The sequence below is a fragment of the Stigmatopora nigra genome, chromosome 17 (assembly GCF_051989575.1).
Source record: "Stigmatopora nigra isolate UIUO_SnigA chromosome 17, RoL_Snig_1.1, whole genome shotgun sequence".
Classification (NCBI taxonomy): Eukaryota; Metazoa; Chordata; class Actinopteri; order Syngnathiformes; family Syngnathidae; genus Stigmatopora; species Stigmatopora nigra.
Genome location: NC_135524.1, coordinates 3,726,969 through 3,751,196, shown reverse-complemented (window position 1 = coordinate 3,751,196; position 24,228 = coordinate 3,726,969). Strand labels below are relative to the sequence as shown.

At 38.8% G+C, this 24,228-nt stretch overlaps 1 protein-coding gene across 1 annotated transcript; it reads right to left on the bottom strand.

Annotated features, from left to right (window-relative positions):
• Positions 1-641: 641 nt before the first annotated feature.
• Positions 642-24,228, bottom strand: kcnn2 (potassium calcium-activated channel subfamily N member 2). The gene is given in 10 exon segments (XM_077737261.1): positions 642-2,258; positions 4,475-4,544; positions 8,491-8,499; positions 11,648-11,775; positions 11,863-11,973; positions 13,080-13,221; positions 13,731-14,149; positions 22,676-22,771; positions 23,447-24,189; positions 24,192-24,228. Coding segments are annotated over 10 exon segments (2,031 nt in total). The 3' UTR covers positions 642-1,982.

Sequence of the window (24,228 nt, the reverse complement as noted above, 5' to 3'; positions counted from 1 at the left end):
TATTACTGAGTTTGTGACATCTGTACTGTATATATTGCCTCCATTTAACCACCTTTACTTGAAGTCTTCTTCAATCAGAATGCATCACCAAACATCCGTCATTATTCAAGTGCATTGATTATTAAAAAGAAGTGCAGCTACTGATTTAGAAACATTTAAAGTTGTACTGATAGCGGGACACAAACATTGAAAATTTGAGCATGAACTTTACTAAGGCCCGATTGATGATTTTTTTTAGTGTATATTAAAGAGTTATTGTTCCATTTTACGTCCAAATTCACTTGTGAATAAACTTGTAATATTTGCAATAAATAAACAGAGATTGTGGAAAAAAAAACAATGTACATAATCCACACTACAATAAAATTTGGGCAGCATTGCTGATTTAAATCGCAACAAAAGAAAAATTGACCCTAAATTATTGGTATGTGTATCAGCAATTTAATTTGCAGTATTGTGCCATATTCCTAAAAGTTTTTTGTTGTTGTTGTATACAGTCCTTAAAAAAAATCAATCTAGAATAGAACCCAAATACATTGCACTAGTTTCTTGGGTGTTATTTAATAAAATATTTACTCAGGAACATGCTAATATTCAAATATTGATACCTCTAATGTGCAAGTTTGTTTTTTTGTTGTTGGGTGGGGTGGGGTATTGTTTGCATGATGTATGATTATGAGTAAATCAATTATGGCTTCTCATTATACAACTGGACTTGTTCTTTTTAATATTTTGCTTATTTGCTGGTAACTCTTTGGACAGACATTTTACCTTCAGTTGTCACTTTTTTTTCTCATTAAGTTGTCAGCCATTTACTGTATGGTGAAATGTTAATTATGGCTATAATTTGGTGGTAAACACAAAACAAGGTCATTTTCAAAATTGAAAAAAAATCAGGTCTTAGATAAAGCATTGAAAAATGTATTATTAGTGATTTATAACAAAATAGGCGATATGAATTAATTAAAATAAATGGATAAATTGATATTTGAATTATATTGTTATCCTTCTTTTAAAAAATGTCTTCCCTTCTCATAGTATTTCCAAGACTATTACCTGGATAGAGTTGTACCCCGCAAAAAAACAGCAAGAATTTGGAAGTATATAGTATATATAATTGCCATCTATGCTAAAAGGTTTGTAATTTCCTACAGATGCCACTTGAGAGCAGCAATGCACTTTTTTTTTACTATTGACAAACTGAAGCTCCTCTTATTTTTAATTCACTTTCTATTTTCCCCTAAAATGCGTATTTGTGTGAATAGCAAAAAAGTATGAAATGCGAGTGTGTGTACAATATGTGCACACATATGGCATCTGTTCTGATTAGACCTTATAATAATAGGCTATATAAATAAAGTTCAAATTTGTTGAAGTATGCTCGCTAATATAAGCAGAACATACTTGGCAAAGTCCAAAAAAATGATCCAGGCAACAAAAAATAAATAAAAATAAATTATTTTCCTCACTTTTGGTCAAGAGTTTTGCCTTTTTTCTGCATCCCTGAATGTTATTTTAGTCAAATACCTTTGAACACAACTGTATTTTATGAAGCGTGGGTATCCCCTGAGAGCAGTTATCCCCAAAACTCCTTAAGTTGTTCCACCGTCTGACTGATGATGCTGTTTGTAATCTACAAAAAAAAAATACTTATTTGCATTTGTCTTCCATCTCTTCAGACCCATCCATCTGAAAACCCCAAATTCCCCACCATCCCGCTCATGTTTCAGTTTAGAAGCACTATTTTAGTGCAGTAGTTTCCCACCCGCTGACAGGCCTTAACCGGGAGAAGCGTCATGCCAACACCGATGTACGTAATATAAAGCAAAAACTAAAAAATAAACTGCGTGTAGTTTATCCTCTATTTTGGATTCTGTCATCAGAATTCTGGATAATACTTATTGAAGCCATAAGGCTTTAAGATAAATGCATCTTGGCCATATGATGGCAAAAGTCTTCAATGGAGGTCTTCCCTTCGGACCCTAGCTGCTCTCGGAGGAGGTGGGCGGCGCCGTGGACGAGGACCGCCGCCGGGACGCCGAGTGCGAGCGTTCGGGGCTGGTTTTGTCGCAAGGCTGGAGTTGCACTTCCAGGAAGTCTCTGTGTTGCTGGCTGATGACCTGGCTGATGAGAGCAGGAAGGGCCTGCAGGTTGCTCAACAGAGTCTCCAACTTGGTCTCCAACAGAGCGATCCGCTTCTCCATGTCCTCTCCTCGCTCGTTCAAGTCGGACACCATGTCGTACATGATGTTCTGAGTCTGGGACGGGGGAGAGAAAATGCGGCTTTAGCTGCTATAGATCCAAACATTTAAACAATACACAAAATAAATACAAAATGACTAAAATATGACTTTCAGTTCCCCTACATTCCCCTTTTCTATAAAATATGAACATTTTGACTTAATTTGCCAGGCTTTGGATGTTATTTTCTGTGATGAAATTGACTAGAAGCTCAATAAAAATAATCTCAACACCACGACATGTTAATAGCTGATCGACAAATCCTAATAAAAAGCTGCAAAGCCAAAAGTAATAAGAACTAACAGACTGTATCCAAACAGGAGTTAAGGTTAAAAGCAGAACAGCACGTCCAATATGGTTGAAGGCACATTCAATAACAGCAGGGCATCACTTATCTTTACAGCTACTGTATACTTTCCCAAAAGCGGGCGGCATATTTGCCGGGAAAGACACAGGCCACTGGGGTGGGCTTGTGTGATATGAGCGGGTGGGTGGGTACTCATGTTTGAGTACATTAGCTCATTTGACCTTGGGTTGACAAAAAAAGGTGTCGCTGACTTTTACAGCCTACTTTGGGGTTAGTCAGGTGCATCTGTTCATGAACCATTCCATAAAAATGCTCTGGCTGAGGAAGTTTAATAGAGAGAGAGAGAGAGAGAGAGAGAGAGAGAGAGAGAGAGAGAGAGAGAGAGAGAGAGAGAGAGAGAGAGAGAGTCATCTTTTGAAATCGGTGTCTCCAAAAAGTAAAATAACTTTAAAAATTAAAAATTATAATAATAATTTAATATAATATAATAATATCAATACATTTATACATATATACATACATATATACATACATGTATACATATATACATACATGTATACATATATACATACATGTATACATATATACATACATGTATACATATATACATACATGTATACATATATACATACATGTATACATATATACATACATGTATACATATATACATACATGTATACATATATACATACATGTATACATATATACATACATGTATACATATATACATACATGTATACATATATACATACATGTATACATATATACATACATGTATACATATATACATACATGTATACATATATACATACATGTATACATATATACATACATGTATACATATATACATATATACATACATATATACATATATACATATATACATACATATATACATATATATATACATATATACATACATATATACATATATACATCCATATATGCATATATACATCGATATATACATATATACATACTTACATATATACATACATATATACATACTTACATATATACATACATACATATATACATACATATATACATATATAGTATATATGTATATATATGTAAAGCAAATGTTTTTGACAGTATTTAAAAAGAAATTGGTGCTGCATGCTTTAGGGAGCAAATGTTGCTAAACATGTCAGCAGTGACCCCCAAAAGGATTAAGAATCGGATAAAAACAAAGCAGAATCTGCTGACAAGAAGAGTGAGAATGTGTCTAGAGGGGGAGAAAAAAAACATTAGCCAGCGCTGAAAAGAAAGACTTTAAAGTGGATTTCTCCCATGTGGAACACCACTCTTTTCAGAGCTTTTAGAAAGAAAAAATATATCTAAAACTAACTCATCGTTTTATTTGACTTATTTTATTTTTTATTTGGAAAAAAAGATGGCGAAAAATGTTAATATTATTTTATAATTCTTCATTTAAATTATTTTTTAACGTGTTTAATTTAAAAAAGGGCTAAAAACTAAGTATCCTCTAATTAAATCAAAGACACACCAACTAAATGCACACCACTCAAAACAACACGCAGACCGCGTTTGGCCCTCCATCCTCGAGTTTGACACTTGCATCTTAAAGGTTCTATTCACTATCCCACTTGAAGACAAAGCTTTGTAATTCCTCCCAAAAAAAATCAGAGTACACACACATTCACACAAAACTCCAGTCATGAAAGTCTAGCCATAAAACATCGTGGGAAAAAAATACCATAGAGTGAATGCGGACAACCAAAAAAGACCCAAATGTGAAACACCTGTCTGTTCATTTGACACCTGTAGACTTTGGTTGAAGAGCGAGGCGGCATGCGTCATAGCAACACACACCCACACACACCCACACACACACACACACACACATAAAGTCTTTCCTGGTGTGCAATGCAGCAGAGAACTGTTATCGTCCGTATAGCTTACCTTGGCAAGGTCCACTAGAGAGTTTGCTTGGTCATTCAGCTTGCGTTGCTCCATTTTAACACTTCTCAATCTGAACACAAGACCATCCAGAGGCCAGTAAATGAAAGCTGCTATCATTAGGGGGGGTTTGGGGTTAGCTTTGTGCACACACAGGGCATACTGTACACACGCAGCACGGTCCCAGGACATGCACAAGGGTGTGTATGTGTCGAGAGAGCGAATGCAAGGGGTTTGATCTGTTTGGTTGGAGCTGCATGCAAGTGGAAAAAAAGAGCCTTAATCTTGACAAGTTTGTGGGTCATGGCAAAAAGATCTCATTTGGCCGGAGCAGTTTATATTTGGCTAAAAAATGTTAATGGTACTGAAAAGATTGTGGGCTGTTTTATTGAATTGGACATATATTTTTGATAATGGCAAGCAATTGGTTTATTTTGCATCACAATTTTTTGTCATTTTTAGGGACTTGTGTGAAATGTTGGATTATTTTCTATTGATTTGGGGGCATTTAAAGGGATTTTTTGGATGATTTCTGGGCATTTTAAGGGCGTTTTTGGCTGATTTTCGGGCATTTTCAGGTTACTTTCTGTTGGTTTTGCTCCATTTTATGATTCCTTGTTAATGTTTTGATTGCAGGGCACAAAAAAAAAACGTATGTGATTGCGGTGAGGAAATTGAGCAAAGTACAATTCACTAAATTGAGTTTTTATGGAAATTGTGCCCCCTTAAAAAAAAAATGAAAGCATTCGATTCTGAATGAACTACAAAGTTATCCCTTGGCCTGGATCAGACCCATAGTGGGCCACTTCTGGCCCACGGGGCGTACGTTTGACACCCTTACTCTACACTCACTTCATTAACGCCAACAGGACGGCAGCTCCTGTTTGAAGTGGAGTCCAATTGAATCAGTAGTGTATTTTAATATGGCAGAGGTCCAATTGCCACTTGACCAAGATGATATAAGTCCTTTACATTTGTGAAATTAGTTTTGCACATTTTCATACTAAAAGGTTTTGACTAACCTTTAAGAAAAGACTGAACCTGCAAACCAAAAGCTTAGGCAATCATTTTCAAGTCTTTGTTATGATTTAAACTATAAAATAGACAGTAGGTGATGTTTTGATGTCTGTGTAATATTAATTAGAGTGCATTAAAAAGTTTAAATAGATGCTATTTTGTAATACACAGATGATATATGTGCATTTCCATGTACTATAAAAAGGATTATAGATCCTTTTTAATTAAATATTGTATCTCAATACAATTCAAGATGTAAGTCCGCCTAATGCTTGTTACTGGCTGGCTCCAGCACCCCCGCTTGTGAAATGAATGGAGGAATACTTTTGCCAAAGCTACAAAAGACATAATGCTCACCGGCCTGTTAAATGTGCAATGGATTTTTAACTGCAGGTGGGAATAAAAGATAGCGGCTTCTAGCCTGAAAATTCTGCTAGGTTAATATACAAGTCAATGCATATTGAATTTCTTTAAGTACTAAATGACTTCAACTATTGGAGCCTTTATTTTTAAAACGCAATCTGCATTAAATTTGTTGTGCACTTTAACTCTACTTTCTCCGCCGAACATAATTGAAGTCAATCGCGTTTTTAAACCCTGCAATATTAAAAAAAAGTGCATGTGAAGGCTGGCTTCAAAACAGTGTAATTTAAATTTAGCACAATTATAATAAAATACTTTTACTATTATTTTTTAAATGTCAAAACTTGACTTACGGGTTAAATCAATTCTATTCTCAAGAATTTTTTATCCAAATCTTAAAGTGGTTTTGGTTGAACATAACGTCCATTTAATGTTATTTATCCCCAAAAAGTCCTGCAAATCTGCCCTAAAACTAAACCCCACTTAACAATTCACCTGTCTTATTTAATGAGCTCTTCTCCTCCCCTTGACCTTAAGTAAAACAGCTGTGTCTTTTGGACCATGTCTGCTTTTTTTTTTTTTTTTTTTAAAGAACCCCTCCTCGGCAAAGCCCAAGATGGATTTAATGCACTTATGGGATCATTTGGTTATGCAAATGGAAGCCCCCGCCTGACCACAAGGGAACTAAATGTGCTGATGCTTGTTCTCTTCCAATTGCTTGAGAAGCGTCTTTGTCTTGCAGACAGGCAGAAGGCGCCAGAGAGGGCCACAAAAGAACTATTCCTAATAGGTAAAACCCCCCTTACCACGAGTCCAATTCCCCAAAAATCTGACATTTCTCATCTTGTTGACCGATCAAATATGTGCTTCATTTAAATTAGGACTCTGCCAGATGACCGATAGCGGTGAAAAGGTCAATGAGGGTATCGGCGGTAGACCGCCATGGCCTGGCTTTATTCCCTATGTCCTAAAACCCCCCTGAACCCCCCCAACCCTCGATCAATCAGCCGTCACGGACGCTTGTGCATAGGAAGGGCCTCTCTAAATCTGCTTGTTATTCATCAGGAGCGCTGGGCGACAAAAGGATGTCACGTCCGTTATTCCTATTTATTTAGCCTTTTATCGTTGACCCTCTTCATTATTTTGTCAGAGCGTAAACGGACGAGTCGGACGTTGGTGTACTTTTATCTGAGCTGACAGTTTTATAGTATTTGTCACATAGGGATGGGCAAATGATGGTTTTGACCTGACCTTCCTCTCGGGTTAGATTCTCCCTTGCGTGTATGTCGTGGCTAAAAGACACTGAGCTTGACTTCCTTGTTAACCTTGGGGACGGGGAGGGATGGTGTCATAAAGGGTATAGCTCGGATATACTGTAGGAGAGGCTGGATTGATATAGACGTAATAGTTTAACACTAAGGTGTTAAAAAAAAGGGGTTTACATATGTATGTTTTGAATGAACAAAAGTCTTTGTGTTCAAAATTGTGCATTTCAATAATGTAACCTTTAAAAAGAACTTTTGTCTGATTAAAATGATGCATACATTAGCTACTGAAAGAGAGAAGTCGGATTAAATTAGGTTATTTCATTTAAAAATAAGGGGATGTCAAAATGTCTTTAAATGATAATCAATCTGTGGAAAAAAACTGTTTGGGGACCACATAATGTTAAAAATATTTTTTTCTAAGGTTACTGGGAGTTTTATAGATAAAAGATGAACACTTTGTCATTTTGCATGCTTAATATTCATGCAAATAAAAATAAAATAGCTTTTTTTGGTGCTGCTGACCAATTACCAAGTTCCACATAGTGTTTTTATGCTAATTTCGCAACAAATAAAAAGTGAAGTAACAAAAGAGTACGTTTTTTTTATGACTAATGAAAAAAGAGAATTATTGCTCCAAAACCCTGATGAAAAAATGTAATATTTACAAGTCTGAATATTATGAATGACTGTATTATAGCCAAAGATATATGAATCATGCTGGTCATAACACCGTGCCTGACATTTGATATGTTTCCTTCCAAATGATTTGCTGCGCAGCCACTACATTTTCTCCTTAAAAAAATGCCAAAATGCATGGCAGCTCCCATATTTTCGACTGTGTCGTCTAACAGAGAAAGAGAGAAAAATGGAGGCTGCAAATGTAGGAGCAGGCCAAACAATGGTTCCACACACCGAAAGATGACCCCGAGCCCTGATCCGACTGACAAAACAGTTCAAAAAAACGATAGAGAGAGTTGAAATGGCTAACTATAGAGCTCTAGTCGTCATCCTTTGGTACATGAAAGCACAGTTGATTGGAGTTTAATCAGTATCTTTCTGATTAAAGATCAAATTTTCATCACACCCATGCAAAAAAATGGAAAGAACACCCTCCATCACTGATAATTGAAATTCACTTGCCGAGTATGTTGTTTGCACTACGCAAATCTCTATAAAATCAGTTTGATTGCAACACAACATGTGTTATCACAAACAAAAAGCAAAAAAAAAAAAAACCTATGGGATGAATTTCACTTATCAAATGAGGGCGTGTTATTTTTTTTTGTTGAAATCACACTATTTAGTTGGAGGACAAGCTCTCGGTTGCATGCACACAACAGGTCTGAATCTAAATGGGAGGCGAACACTTACTTTCGAGCTCTATTGCATTGAGTGTAGACAAACAGGAAAAAAAAGGAAACATGAAGTAGACAAATGAATTATTGCAACATCATATAGACATATTCAGATGGTAAAATAATTGGTTGCTCTCAAGCAAGGGGTGTCAAACTCAGTCCAACCAGTTAATTTTTGCTGAATGACCGAATGAACTAAAGATAAGCATCCATAGCCAGTTTAATAGGAATTAGACATCTATTTTCGGTAATAGCAATGAGTGCATTTTGTGTCACTTTTTTTCATTTTAGATCCTTTTCTACTGTTTTGAAGGACTTTCTAGGAAGCTTCTTGTTCATTTATTGGTTCCTACTGATTTCTGGCTATTTCTAGGTTACTTCATGTTGGTTTTGCACCATTTTAAGCTTCCTTATCAACTCATTGGCTCCCATTGAAGGCGCTGGGGCAAATCAACGAATGTGATTGTGGATAGGAAATAGCCCAAACAACTCACAAATGTCAGTTTTTTCAAAAATAAATCCATTCTATTGGTACAGTACAAATCAGCTACAAAGTACCCATCAGGCAGAACAAACCCGCCCAACTAGCGAGCCCCTTCCGGCCCACGGGTTGCACGTTTGACACCACTGCTCTCGAGTCTGGCTGCTGCGCAAACCTCATCTCCACCGTCTTGACTTATTGCTCCAGTAACCACAATGTTATCTCGCTGCAGTCTTACTTGTTTGCTGCTGCGCTTTGCTCTCTCCACTGCAGCCAACCCACCCCCCATCTCCACACACATATATACACACATCGAAGCAACAAAAACAACCTCTCTGCTGACGTCAGGACGCTCACGCTTGGCCAAACAGACAGACGGTGCCTCAAAGCGTTAACGGCCCTACAGCTGTTAGCACCTCGCATCCTTTACCGCCATCAGGGAGGACGAGTCACAGTGGTGCGATTTGATGTTTCACATTGCCGCACAACATGTTACACAGAGCATTCTCAAAGTATTCCAAAATCCTTCCGCACTTTTTGGTTTTAAGTACTCATTGCACTGCTTGAAACTGTTATTTTTTACCCTTTATCCACCAGTACTTCATCTAGATGACGTCCTTACTGTTCCCAGTGTGGTAAGATTATTGCTAGATATTTATTAACACTGTTGTTTAAGGATTGACAGTTTTTTTTATTTCTGAACTAATTTTGGGTACAAATACCAAATTGATTTCAGTTTTTTTTCCTTTCTTAACATCTTACCAACTCACTATGTTATTACAATATGCACACTATTTGCCTATCCATTATAAAAAAAAAAATAATAGTGTTAAATAAAAATCTCAGTCATTCTAGTTTCAATGTGTGCCGATATTTGAAAATTTGTATTCAAACAAGCATTATATTAAGTACAGCAATTTACATGTTTTCTAATAAATCGGGAATCCTACCGTTATAAAAAATTACACGCATCCCAAAATGTTCTAAGCAGCTGCCGGACCTATAACAACAAGAATGGTGTACTTGTCAGGTACAATTACAACATGAAAACTCTCCGAATGCAGCGTACAATCCGTCTGAATCTTTCCTAACCCACCACTTTGATCCGCTCGCTGATGGCTATTTCCATCCCACATTCATCCCGATATGAGCGTGGCATCCACCTACGGCATGTGACAATTTCAAAAGGATGCTTCACACAACACCAACAGATCTTTCCTTCTAATCTCCTTCCTTTATAGATTTAGCCTTAGCTGGAGGGGACCCACAAGAGGTAATATGCATGTCACCATCACATCAACGCTTCAAACCCTGAATACTCAATGACACCTTGGAGGTGACCGTAAACCGAACACGCGGCGCAAAATGCGGGTTGCGGCAGCAGCCGCAGACATTTTGTCTCGCAACCGGTCTAAAAAGCATAATGTGTCAAATGGAGGTCACAGACAAAAGCCCATTTAGAGACATTAAAACTACATTGGACCCCCGAGTTAGGCGTGAGGCAAAATCGTTGTATGGCGGGCAATAGAAATTGTAGTTATAGTTGTGGAATTAAAGTTGGAACTAAGAACGTGAGATTCACACATAAAAAGCCATTTTAGAGACAGACCAGCAAATTAGTGATGCAGTGACACCAACCAATAGCAGACCAGTATTTTCCCAACTACAAGGCGCACCCTCAATGAATGAAACATTTTAATTTTTTTTTCATATATAAGGCGCAATGTATTATACGGCGCCCTGTCTATTTTGGAGAAAATACTGTACGCCAATCACTAGCAGACCATCATCTTCGTGACACATACTGACCGCCATGTTTTAATTTTAGAACGTTTTTACCGTGAGAGAAATTCCTAGAAAAAATGTCATAACAATGGGGACGAAAAAACGTCCTGTCCCACTTTTAAAAGGTGAAAAAACCTAGGTAGGGACGTCCTAACCCGGGGGGACCACTGTATAAAGAACAACCAAACACACAAAAGAGCAGCAGATGTCGTGGTTCACAACTAAATAAGAGCACACTCAGTCACCTTAACTCTAACAAAGCACTGCGCTGATTGCCGCCGAAAGAATCCTTTGTGTCAGTGTAGAAAAACACACGCAAGGTGAGGCTACGATCGATATTTTAGTGGAGTCGCAGCGCACTTGGTCTGTCCTCGGAGGCTCGGGCCGAAAGAGCGGCTGCCAGGTAAGAGTATGAACGAGCCCATTGGAAAAAGCATAAAAAGTAAACGTCCAGGTCAGCCTGGCATTGAACTCTAAGCATTAAGAATGACAGCCCTGCACAAATCGATACTTTGGGGAAAAATGACTTGTTTTTCCATATCCGCGGCAACCAACTCACATCCACAAGACGACAATGTTTTTGAAGAAAAAGCCTTTTTGTGGATTTTATGCTGACTTCCCCAACACTGCTTATCATATAAATGGATTACAAGACTCACTTTATCTAACGTGGCGCGGAGAGTGATTTACATATATTCATCCGTTTTGCATAGTCTAGCACTGGCCGTGTAGAGACCCCGCGAAACCAGATCAGCTCCTTAGCTGTGAAAATGAAAGCCAGTCAAGATGTGGAACAAATTCCACGTACATGTGAGAGCTCATTTGCTTTGCTACAGGTGTCAAACAATTCAGGATTCGGGTGTGGTTGGATGGAAAAGTGACGGCGGAGTGTGTGGGAAGCACCTACTGATGAATGGCTTGGAGGAATTTCCTCTGGTGCTTCCTGACTCTAGCATGGTCCATCTTGCGCACCAGTTTGGTGTTCTTGTAGATGAGCCACGTCTCCCTGAGAACATTCGCAGCTGTATTTTTCACCTGGGAGGATAAGGGGGAAAAGCCACGCTTGAGTGAAAATCACAACCAAGTCTGGAGCTTCGTTTGCAAGGGGGAGGGATGACTCACTCTTTTGGTAAGCTGGGTGTCCATCATGAAATTGTGAACGTGCTTTTCAGCTTTGGTTAACTCCAACTTCTTCGCTACCACAGCCACCACCAGAGCAGTGCACCCTGCACCCTGAAAAATAAGCAGTAAATTGCCATGTCATTCGCTGCTAGACATCCAGTTTCAAACAGACTGGATGCCTACTGGCGATAAAGTCATTTAAATGAAATTTCCTGATTTTTTTCCCCTTTAAATCAATAATTGTAATTTTTTAAATCAAAATGTTCTGTGTTTTTAGTTCAAAAATCATTTTGTACAATCTAAATTGTAATTTTCTGGAACAAAATGGAGCATATGTGGAGTATACAGCACTATTTGTAATAAATCTAGTATTAGGTGTACATATATAAGTATATGTACTGTATGTACATGCAGTGTGTGCAATACTAACTGCAATTGCGTGAGTCGGTTGATGTAGTGGGAGAGCAATAATTGAGTCTGTGTACTAAATATTTTAATAGGGGTGGTAATACATTTTGGTGTGCATTTACTGCAATAGTACATCTAGTAGTCCATACAGTTTTTATTTTCATATCATGTACATGGGGTTGTAATATAGGTATAGCTGTAGTAGGAGGTGTAGTGGTTGGAGAAATAAATGTAATAGTATTAATAGCAGTAAGAGATGTAGCCATACTTTTAGTTGATGTAGCAATGGATTTGCTAGATGATAGTAGTAGTGAATGTAGTACAGTTTTTAAAAGATGGAGTAGTGTGTGATAGTAGTACAAGATCAAGTAGCAATATATAGTAATAATAGGTCATTGACAGAATTAAAGTTGAAGTAGAAAATGTTTGAAATGTTAAATACAAAGGTCCAGGATACTATTGAAATTACTACAGAAGCGGTTAAATTGAAAAAGGTTTGTTTTTTTTGAGCATATTCAGCAAAGTCAGCCTAGGAAGAAAGGGAGAGGTTTTGGGGATGTGACATTTGGGCTCTCCACTGCCTAAAGCAAGATCCATAAAAGCATGCTTGGTCGAGCTTACTGTGAAAGAACTTAAATCACCAAACAGCTTTGGAGTGAACAAGAACAGAGGCTGCGGAACAGGCCCTCGCTCTGACCTCACAGTTCAGAATAAATGGACAACATTTCCCACAGAAAGGAGTGAAAAGCAATTCCATGTTTTCTTCAAGTTTGATTATCTTAAAGTAAGGATATGATGTATGTACTCACCATAATGCCAGTCAGGAGGCAGACTCCTTTCCCGCAATATGTATTTGGAACCATATCTCCATATCCAATTGTGAGGAAGGTGATGGAGATCAGCCACATGGCTCCAAGAAAATTGCTGTTTGTCTCTTGGTCGTCGTGGTACCTGTAATAAATATAGGATGCAATAGTACTATTACTATGTCCATGCTTTTTTTCCTTAATAAATGCCCATAGACAGCAAGCAATAAAGTTAGGAAATTCCGACTGGCAAATGCTGGAATAATCGCAATGGATTCTATTTTTACAGCACGTTTATTTAATTAAAACCAAATCCTGAACTTTAACGTTCCTCCAGTGATTTTAACAAATTTACGAGTAGTGTAATACACCATCAGCTGAATTTAAGCATCACCATGTTCAATGATATTTTCATCATTAAAAACCTGATGCTACAATTTGGATACACCCAAATTAGGAGTTTTTATAAAGAACTAACTACCCAGAACACATTGCACTTGACCTTTTCAATTGAACAGCCTGAAATACTGCTAATTGAGCTCCTGGATACATGGAGGTAAGGTATTTTTATGCCTTATCCATGTTTAATGTGGAGAGGCTCAGCATAGCGTGAGGAGAGGAGGAAGAAAAATAAAAAATAAATAAAAAACAGACCTCTCACAAGCTCTCACGGTCCACGCCGCGATGATCCATAGCGAGATAGTGAAGACCAATAGCACCGTCCCAGGACAAATGGTCATGAGTGTCTTCATGACGAAGCGTGTGTTGAAATTGATCTTATTGAGCGCCCCGATACTTCGAGATGAGGCGTCTGTGAAGAGCTTGCTGTGTAACAGCATGACTCGGGCGATGAGGTACAGCCTCAGGAACATGGGGATGGACAATATAATGTCCACATCGGCGTCCGTCTGGGATGGCACGTAGGTGAAGGCCAGACGGGCGTTCCAGGTGAAGGTGTAGTTTCCTGGGATGGGGTGGATGGCGCACACCAGGATTTCCAGGCAGATGAAGAAGATGCGCTCATACGTCATGGCTATCCTCCAGTCGTCAGCTGCGTTGTCCACCATGAATAACTGTTGGCAGAGAGGCCAAGCTTTTCATCATTTTGACACAACGGGCAACGGGAAATCATTAAAGTCTCTAAACAATATGCCACTAATGGCCTGAGGTCATTAAAGTACATTTCTCACCACACATTACTCAAAGACGCTTATTTCGGTTTTGGCCCAAGACGTTGTGATGGAGACCATTGATTTTTTTCGAGTCTGTTCTCGGTGGACCTGCTTTAAAAACCTGATACCTTTGGTGGACAAGATCTAAATGAGAAATTTCCTCCAGATCCCAGAAGTCTAACTTAGCTGAATAAATTACATATTGATTTTGTATCGACAAGTGTGTATAAATTAATGAAAAAGAACACTAATGTTTTACAACGAATGGGAATCAAAAAGCCCTTCGCCAAGGAATTCCGTGCCTATTTGTGGATCAATAAAACAGCGCGCAGCATTTCATTTTGACGATCTGCAAACCAATAAAACGACAAGCCAACGTTCGTTCGATTGGGAAAAGCAGGAGGAGAAAAAAAATCTTGAAAAATGCTTTTTGGGGTGTAAATGAACTGTTTAAAGAAAAAGGGGGTATTTATATTATATGTTTGATATTCTGGTTGTGAATGCTTATGATTGAGTGCCAATAATAGCTTAATTCACTTTGGGATTGGCAGTGAAATATGACTACTTAACTGGTAAATGTAGTGAATGTTTTTAAGAACTACAAGAAACAAAATCATCTGGCAGTATAAGGATATCAAAAATACATCATATATTTAAGCAGAAACAAACTGACAGCTAAAAAAAAGCCAAGAAATTAACAACTAAGACAGCTACTCAAAATCTATTGGCCATTTAATGCAGTCAATCACCCCCAATGAGTTGAAATAATACTAATTTGTGCATTAAAAGCTTTAAAAAAAACAAAAACATCCATCAAATCCAGACCACCTCCTTGTTTTTGACATTCCTATAAAAATAATGCAAGCCATTTGACTAAGTGTCCTTGGCACCAAATGCCCAAAAAAAAGAAGCAGGCACGTGCATTCCAATGCCAGCAGCACCTTTTGGCTTTCCTTTCCCTTCTGCAAATTCTCTCACTACTTGAACGCTTTGAATAAAACAAGAGCAGAGAAAGGTGCAACATTAGGAGCGTGCAGTCAGCGTTTTCATCGAGTTGCACCGACGCAAACATCTGCTGCCGCCACATTAAACGCTCTCCTCCGAATGGAGGGTGCCAATGACCACCAGTGAAGTCATCCCTCCGGGGACCTGAATGTGCCTGTAATTTAACACCCTTCATCACTCCTACAAACACCCACCGTGGCCCACCCTCCTATCTATCCACTCTTCATCATTTTCAGTGCAATTTACAGCTATCGACGAAGACCCGGCGCATTCACCCCGAACTAATGGCGGCGGTGCGATCACGGTTGGCTTTTATCGCATTTTATACACTATCTAAACCTCGTCGTACTGGAGATAAGTCTATGAAACGGCGCTGGCTACAACTACATTTGTCAAATAGATTTCCCCAGCCTTTCAGAGATGCCAATAAGCACTCCTCTGCTTGGATGTTCTTGCTGTCAGAATCAGCTGTCAGCAGTTATTACACAAAATATATCTGTCAGCAAACATACGGGGCGATTTCTTTGGGAAAAAACAAGCATGGGTTGAATCCAGTGTGGTTTGGGAATGTAAACATTAGATTCTAAGGGGTTTTTTTGTATTCTGACAAATCTCCTATGTGGTAACCTATTGTTATTTGAGGTATTTGGGCTGTCACATTAGAAGTAATGTCATTTTATAGCGATCTCAATAGTACATCTTGTTGCTCTCAAGATGGAACGGGAACATAGCATTCTAAAATTCAATGTGTGATGCATCAGTGAGGATTAAAATACTTGTCATGCAGCGACAATTGCAGGAGAGGTGAGAGACTTTACACTTTTGTTGCATAAGGTAGAAATTTTACATTGAGACTTGCATACAAGACCGGCGACCAAAAGACCGGCGACCAAAAGCCCAGCGACCAAAAGCCCAGCGACCAAAAGCCCAGCGACCAAACATCCAGTCATGCTCTTTTACTTGTAGTTTAACATAATTCCCCTGTCAAAAGTCTCTTAAAAATTCTGCTACACACAAATAATGACTAATCCAAGTCATGAAAAATGCAACACCCAAAAAAAAAGATCCCCCTTTTTAAATCATGCACGTTTGTTTTCTATTTAAATCCGAGCAAATCAAGCAGAGTCCCTGAGTTATGCCGCAGGCTTCTATTGTAGTTCCTGCATTTATTTGACAGGGACATTGCAATTAAGCATAGTTCAAAGACAGGTCATGAAACTCAGGCGCTGTACCAAGCTTTTTGCTCATTTCCAATTCTAGGCCTTGGGCCAGCCAAGTTAGCCCCACACAAACAAACTAGAACTGTTTTTGAGTTACGCAGCATGACTTACATTATAATCAAACATCAAATGTGTTGAAAAGAGGTCATAACAGTAATGTCGACTATGCAACTCCAGTAATATCCATCATATGGAACGTTCGCTGTAAGCTCAAGTCAGGAACCGAGCCAGCAACTTTCCATTTAGTTTAATTTGAGATTTCTCATTATGGAGGTGAAAACAGTTCTGGAGGCCTAATGGGATCAGTGACCTAGATTGTAAATTTCGCAGTAAAACATCAAATGTAATCGCTGAATGGTCTCAGAGTGAAATTGGACGCTTGCTTTCATCATTTCCAAGCCAAGGACAAAAGAAAATGAGGGGGAAATGAAAAATCCGCTCAAAGTCATCACCTGATTTGACTTATACGTCGCTATACATGATTCAACCAAAAAAAGCCTCCCCTACAAAAGGCTTCCCGACTCATCTATAATTATTTAAAAGCCGCAATCCGTTTCCCCTAAACACACGATGACGCGCCAATTAATTTTTCAGTGGCCGTTGTTCATATCAGCGGAGTGACACCGAGCTCTTTTGACAAGCAGACATCTGTCAGGGAAGTGTGTAACCCTAACCTGCCCGCTGTAATGTAGACACTCGCAGACACCCAAACGGCGACCGATCTAACCTCCCCCGGCCCCTCCCGCGTCCCGCCTCTTACTCACTCACTTGACACGGACTAAATGCGTTGTTTTCTACGTGTCTCAAGCTGCGTTTTATTTTACATTTTAAACAACATGCCCGTCCCTGTGTGAAGCATTTACAAAGCTTGTTACCTCAAAACAATGTAATTAAACATTTAGACCCCGGTTTGAGAAGGAGAGCCTACATGGTGGCTGAAAGCAATTAAGCTAATGGCTGACCTGAAATCCAATCCTCCGGGGCCCTTGAGCACTGAGCATCAAGTATTCAACGGCAACGCTAGAACAACGGTTATGACACACAGGTGTATACAAGGCAATAACGCATGGAATCAAAGACACACCAAAATAAATGAGGCCAATTTCTGATCTGGCAAGATAATATATTCTCTCCTCCGTCTATCTTCTCTCACTAGGAATATTGAACATTTTAGAAGTTTTACAAAGTGGTTTACCCTCTCAAGGCAAGTTGCAGTTTTTGCAAGAGCTCAATGACCTCATTGAACCGCATCTTTGATTATTTGTCATTCAGAAGTTCCATTTTTCCCGTTACTGCAAATTTAGGATTAATAGTGTTACACTGTTATAATTTTTTTGGCTCACCAATGTGTGGTATCTGATACTGAAGCTATAGAGATTAAAAATAAATATATACTAAAACTATAGAGATGAAAATTAAATACAAAAATATATATATATATACATAAATACATATATATACATACATATATATACATACATATATATACATATATATATATATATATATATATATATATATATATATATATATATATATATATATATATATATATATATATATATATATATATATATATATATATATATATATATATATATATATATATATATATATATATATATATATATATATATATATATATATATATATATATATATATATATATATATATATATATATATATATATATATATATATATATATATATACATACATACATATATATACATATATATATATACATAGATATATATATATATATACATACATATATATACATATATACATTTTAGTTTTTAATTCCTTGTTTGCCTATCAGGAAAAGTCAAAATGGACCAGGGCTCAAGTGAATTTGGATAGGTTGGAACACCCCGTACAGTTCTAGAAGTGCAAGGCCACCCTGTTTGTGGAACACATGGCAACAGGTAGGTCATCAATTTTTATACTAAGAACACAATACACAGCAGTGAGTGACTTGGTAACCATTTTCTATTAAAGTCTAATGGAACCTTGTGGAAACAGTAGGAAGCTTTGAGAAATCACTTATTCATGTTTTGGGTTTTTTTTTTTTAAATTGAAGAAACTGCATACGTCAACAAAATAATTCACTTTTCCCTGTTATTTCTCGCTGGTGCAAAACTCATTAACATGAGCAGGAGAAGGAATTTAAAATGTTATTATTAAGCCAGAATGAGCGCAGAATTGATGAATTGCATTGACAAATCATTGAATGGAGCACATTTAGCATAAAGTCTCATTTACAGGTACTCCAATGCTGATTAGACCGGTCAATAAATACACATTTAAAATATATTTGGCAAAAACAGTGGTGAAAGCAAGTCAATAACAAGGTTAAAAATACTTGACTAATCCAAAAAATGGAAACACCAGAGTTTTGATGATTTGAATACTACTTGTACATAAATATTAGGATACAAATTATTTAACGATATTTTCTCTGTGTCAACCACGTGGTATTACCCAATTAGCTTCACACAGACACTCGCTCAGGCTCTTTTGTGACACACAATTGGATCCAATCACCTTCACCTCCAAGTTAATCCGAGAAAAGAGTGGACACGCGTAGGTAATGAGCGCGTCCACTCACCCGAGACGCGGGTGGGGTAATCCTATGAACTACACAACACAAATCCTAAAAAGACTGCTGAGTGACACAGAAAGAATCGGGCAAAAGCCACACAACTACTTGATTTATATTTAAGGAGGCAGCCTACATTTAATCTTATGGAAATTGCTGGATGGACGAATTTGTCTTTGTGAGATTTATGTTCTAAAAAGACAATCTGAGCTGCTCTTTCAGGCCACCAAAATGAATTCATTCTTTCATTTTGTGCCAAACTTTACCTTCATAACTCATTGACAACATTCCTTCATTTTCTGTACTGCTTATCCTCACATGGGTGGTGCTGGAGTCTATCCCAGCAGGGGACAACCTGAATTGGTGGCTAGCCAATCACAGAAGACGGACAACCCATCATCCTCATACTTTGGGGCAATTTAGAGTGTTTATGTTTTTGAGATGTGGGAATACCCAAAGAAAACCCACAAAAAAATCCACAAAAGGAGGTCCAAAGCCAGGATTGAACCCTCGATCTCAAAACTGCAAGGCCAACACCCCAACCACTTTTCCACCATGTCGGATAAAGGTCTAAAAAAAAATCTGGATTTAGTTACATTAGTCTTTCAGACATACCCTTACTCTCAGTTCACTTGTTCTACTAGATATGTTAGTTAGCAAAAAACATGCTCAATAAACTAACTAATGAAGCCCAGCTCAATATTTAATCTGTAAAATGTCGAGTGGTAAACATAAATCTTGCCATGTAGAATGAAATCACTCAATTTCATTAGCGAACAAAGTTGAGAGGTTTGGCCCAATTAGACATTAATGCAATGCTTTATTTATGATATCAACGCCAGCCACTAAGGGGCCACTTTGCGGTGTAAATCTGCAGGCTGCCGCACGCTCCCCCCTTCATTTCCTTCCCTCCGTGTTTTGAAATCAGGTTTCACGCATGCAAATAAAGTATTTTTAATCAAGCAAAGTAAGCACCTGAATAAATCTCTCTTGGTTTTATCGTGGCAGCCAAGATGCACATATACATACTTAGTGAACTGGAATGGCCCACATGTTCGCATTGCCACACAGAGCACGTTTTAGAGGACGCCATCAATAAATAATCCTTGGGTTCTGGTCGGGAGGCAGAGAAGTTTGTCTGCTCCAAAAGCTTGCGCATTCGGAGAAAGCATTGAGGTCAGCATACAGTGACTTCCTAAAATGAACACGTCAAAACCAGGCTCGTGTTCATGCCAAAACTGCGCTTTTATTTGGGTATACCCCTTCTTTTTAACTCAATTCAATTGGCCTATGGCTTTTTATCAATTGGATGTTTTTTTGTGTGTGCAATGGCAATGAGTGGGTTAAAAATGTGTTGATGCAACAAAGCTGACTTTAATAATCAATATCATTTTAGGGAAAAGGAATGGTTTTGGGAGTTGTTATAGTTTGGCATATCAGGTGTCTAACCTATGGTTCGGGGGGCCTGTTTTGGCCCGCCGGGTCATTTTGTATGGCCCGTGAAATTTAATCTCTGAAATAAAAAATGTTGTCGTCCTCAATGAAAAGGCCCTTTTTAAAAGAATTATTATTTATCTTTTTAAAATGACCTAATACGAGTTTTTTGTTGCGTTTATTTCTTGTTCCTAGCAAAAGTAATTTGTTTTAGAAGGAGAAATTTGTCCTCACTCGCCTACAATGCAAATTTTAAATGCACTTATGAAACAAAACAGCCCCCATTGAGTTTCACGTTAGTCCACATTTAGGAAAGTCAGCAGAACTATCCTGACAAAGAATGACAATATTATTAATCTGAAGATATACGGCAAAAATAGAAACCTTTTGACAAGAAAATGAATAACTCCACTACCAGTTTCCTCCCCCCCGGCGGGTAGGAAGGTGAACCCGCTGACCATCTGAAAGCAGGATGACGTTCACGCGGTGACAATGACAAATCAAAGTCGGGGGAGACGCAACGCCGTCTCCATTTGTACGCTAAGTCGCCGCCTGCCAACGCAGCAATCGCAGGGAAAGTTAAAAGTCTAAAAATTCCTCTGGCAGCTCGCCACATGTCAACAAGCGGCATCAAGGCAACTTGATCATCTCCTAACACTTCAAGGAGGACTAAAAATAGGCACAACATCAGCATTGGGGAAAGAAGGATTTGACATGAAAGCCATTGGAGAAGTTGAGACCAATCTAGGGCACCCTTGTCTTCTTTTTTTGCCTTAATATGCAAGGCTTTTGAGGCTACCTGAGCTTGGAAGATATTTCCCCAACTAATTCCCATGACAGCAGGTAGGCAGCATCCATCGCTGTCTGACGTGACCTTTTTGGCCTAGCAAAAACATTTCACGTTGTTAGGAACTAGATAAACGAGTGGAACGAGAGTAATATTTACTGAGGCTGACAGGTGAATCGCTTTTAAGTGGATGAGAGAGCTGAGGGAAACATTTCATAGTGCTGACTTACTATGTGACAGACTATATTGAAGTAAAGATAGGAAAATTGGCTCAAAAAGGGAAAAAATTATACTATATACTATATGGGCAGTCATCAAATACATTAGTAGTACAAATACATTTTAAATGATATTTAATTTGTTTTTACATTTTGCCAACTAAATATTTTTCTTTTTATAATTTACAGTATTCCCTATTTGAAGGTAAAACTGTAAAAATATATATGAATTTTATGTGCTTAGTAGTCACGGTGAAGGTCATTTAGTATTTTTATAACCTTATTAACAGTTTTTATCTCAGTTTGCGTACAATTGACATGAGTCAGATTATGCAATACAAATTTACCTTAACTTTGCAAGTCAAAAAGCCCATTAAATCTTATCAAGGATAAAGTGAGGATCCAGGATTGGTACTGTTTACCTCGATTAATTTTGCATGCTTCTGACATTTTTAAGCTGCTGTGTCTCCATCAGCTTACCATTTAAATGGATGTTACTTAAATGAAGCCCATGCATAACTTCAACATTCTTTTGTGAATTAAAATGGAGAAGTTTTGCATATGTGAAAGCAACACGCACTCCGGATGCATGTATCGTTATTGATTTTGTGGCTGGTCAACAAAGATGCAAGTGCTATGGCTTAAGATGAACTGTTGCAGCACTATTTCTGAGCAAGGTCATTAAACTCTCCAAGTCTGGGGGGTGCATCAAGGTGGTGGGACGGAGGGTTATTTGTGGCCAACTGTCCTTATTCATACACTGAACACCAGAACTTCTTGAATCTTACTTAATGTGTTTTTCCAACTGCTGTCACCATCTCCTAAATTAGTTACCAGCCAATCACAGGGGCCAAGGACTCCAACAACTATACTATCTTAAACTTATAATACTTAAGGACAATTTTGAGTGTTCCCTGCATGTTTTTGGGATGTGGGAGTACCCAAAGGAAACCCACACAAGCCCAGGGATACAATTAAAACTTCACATAGGCATTTGAAGGGATTGAACCTTAGTTTTCAGAACAGTGAGGCAGACGTACTAAATAGTCTTTTTTTTAGGGGTCAATTATATGATCCTATTTAAATGTCTATCCCCTTAAGTCACATTAACATCTGAAACAGTGGATAAAAACGACCCAGATACAAGGTGTGTTTCATTACCTGGATCTCTCGTGCATGGTAGATGATAATCAGTCCCAGGAGAATGATTGTAGAAAGGCTTATCAGGCATTTTAGAGCTAATGAATACAGCGACTCCTGGAAGAGAGCGACAACACTAAAACCAACGACAACATTGTGGCATAAAATTTCACACTGTTATGTTACACAAGTGGATAAATCACAATGGTAGCGGATTAGTTGCAGTCTTTGGTTACAGTAATGGCCATCAAAGATATTGCTTGGGAACCATTATGTTAAAAATAATAATAATAATTTGATCCAAATTTGCAAAGTGAATGAACAGTTACTGTTTCCAATATGCAGGCATTCAGGGATAAATGTACCTTGCGGGTGTCATGTTTTGTTTGTCGTGTGTTTTTCCCTTGTGTGTGTGCTATCCGTGATTATTTCACCTGCTGTCTTTTCTCGCTCTCCTTCCCTTGTGTGACCCCGCCGTTTGTTGTTGTCATCAAACCCTGTCTGTGTAGTTAAACCCCGTATTTTTCTGTCTTGGTTATGCTTGCATTTTGTCAGTGTACATCTTTCCCTTATTAAGTTTGTTCAATTTTTCCCAGTCTTAAGTTTGTAGGGTTGTTTTTTTTGTGTTAAACCTTACATTTGTGCATCCGCATTCCCTTTTCAGTCTCTGCTTCCTGCTTTTGGGTCAACTCCGCTTTGCATTTGAGGCGTTCACAACAACGGGACAGAACACACTCTGACCGTGTACTTTTTGAAGGCCTGAAAAAGTTGCGTACATTTAATCCCACTCACCTTTCCATAAGCTCCCCAGGAGAGTTCCGTCTCTATAACCATAACAACGATCCCAAACATCCCAAAGATTAAAGCGTAGTCGCTGAGCCGCTTCCTCTTCTCAAACAAGGCCCTCCTGTGGCCAAGCTTCTCCCCAATGTTCTGGTTCTTCTTCTTTCCCGATTTCCCTCCACTGTGTCCACAGCCTCCGCCTCCGTCCCCGGATCCGTACGGCATGAGCGTGGCGGAGCGGTTCTCCTGCTTGGAGGGGGCCGAGGCGTCCGAGGCGTCCGCGGCCGAGAGGGGCTGCAGGGGCTGCGACTCGGAATCGAACTCGTGCACGTTCCTGCGGGACGAGCTCAAGTGGCTGAGCGGCCGCATGACTCCGCCGTTGTATCTGCAGCTGCTCATGGCTGTTTCATAGCGGGGGGCGTTCGCGTGGCTGCCCGCGGGATGCTGCGGATGATGCTGCTGCTGCTGCTGAGGATGAGGATGAGGATGAGGAGGAGAAGGAGGTGGCTTTGGAGGAGGGGGAAGCCTGGAGGAAGTAGCATGACTAGAGGGAGTCGGGTCGCGGACACCGTGTCTGGAAGATGTATCCGAACGTGTCCTCAAAGTTAGCGCCGTGCATGACGGCGACGTCCCGCCACGGAGGACGCCTCTTTTCCGGCAACGGCAGGTGGACAAGTCGCTGCAGGCGCAGGTGGAGCGCGGCTGCTGTCCGCAGGGGTGCCGCTGGTACTGACTCGGATCCAACTGCTGCCTTGATACAAATGGTTCCGCAGCTGCAACCGACTTCCCAT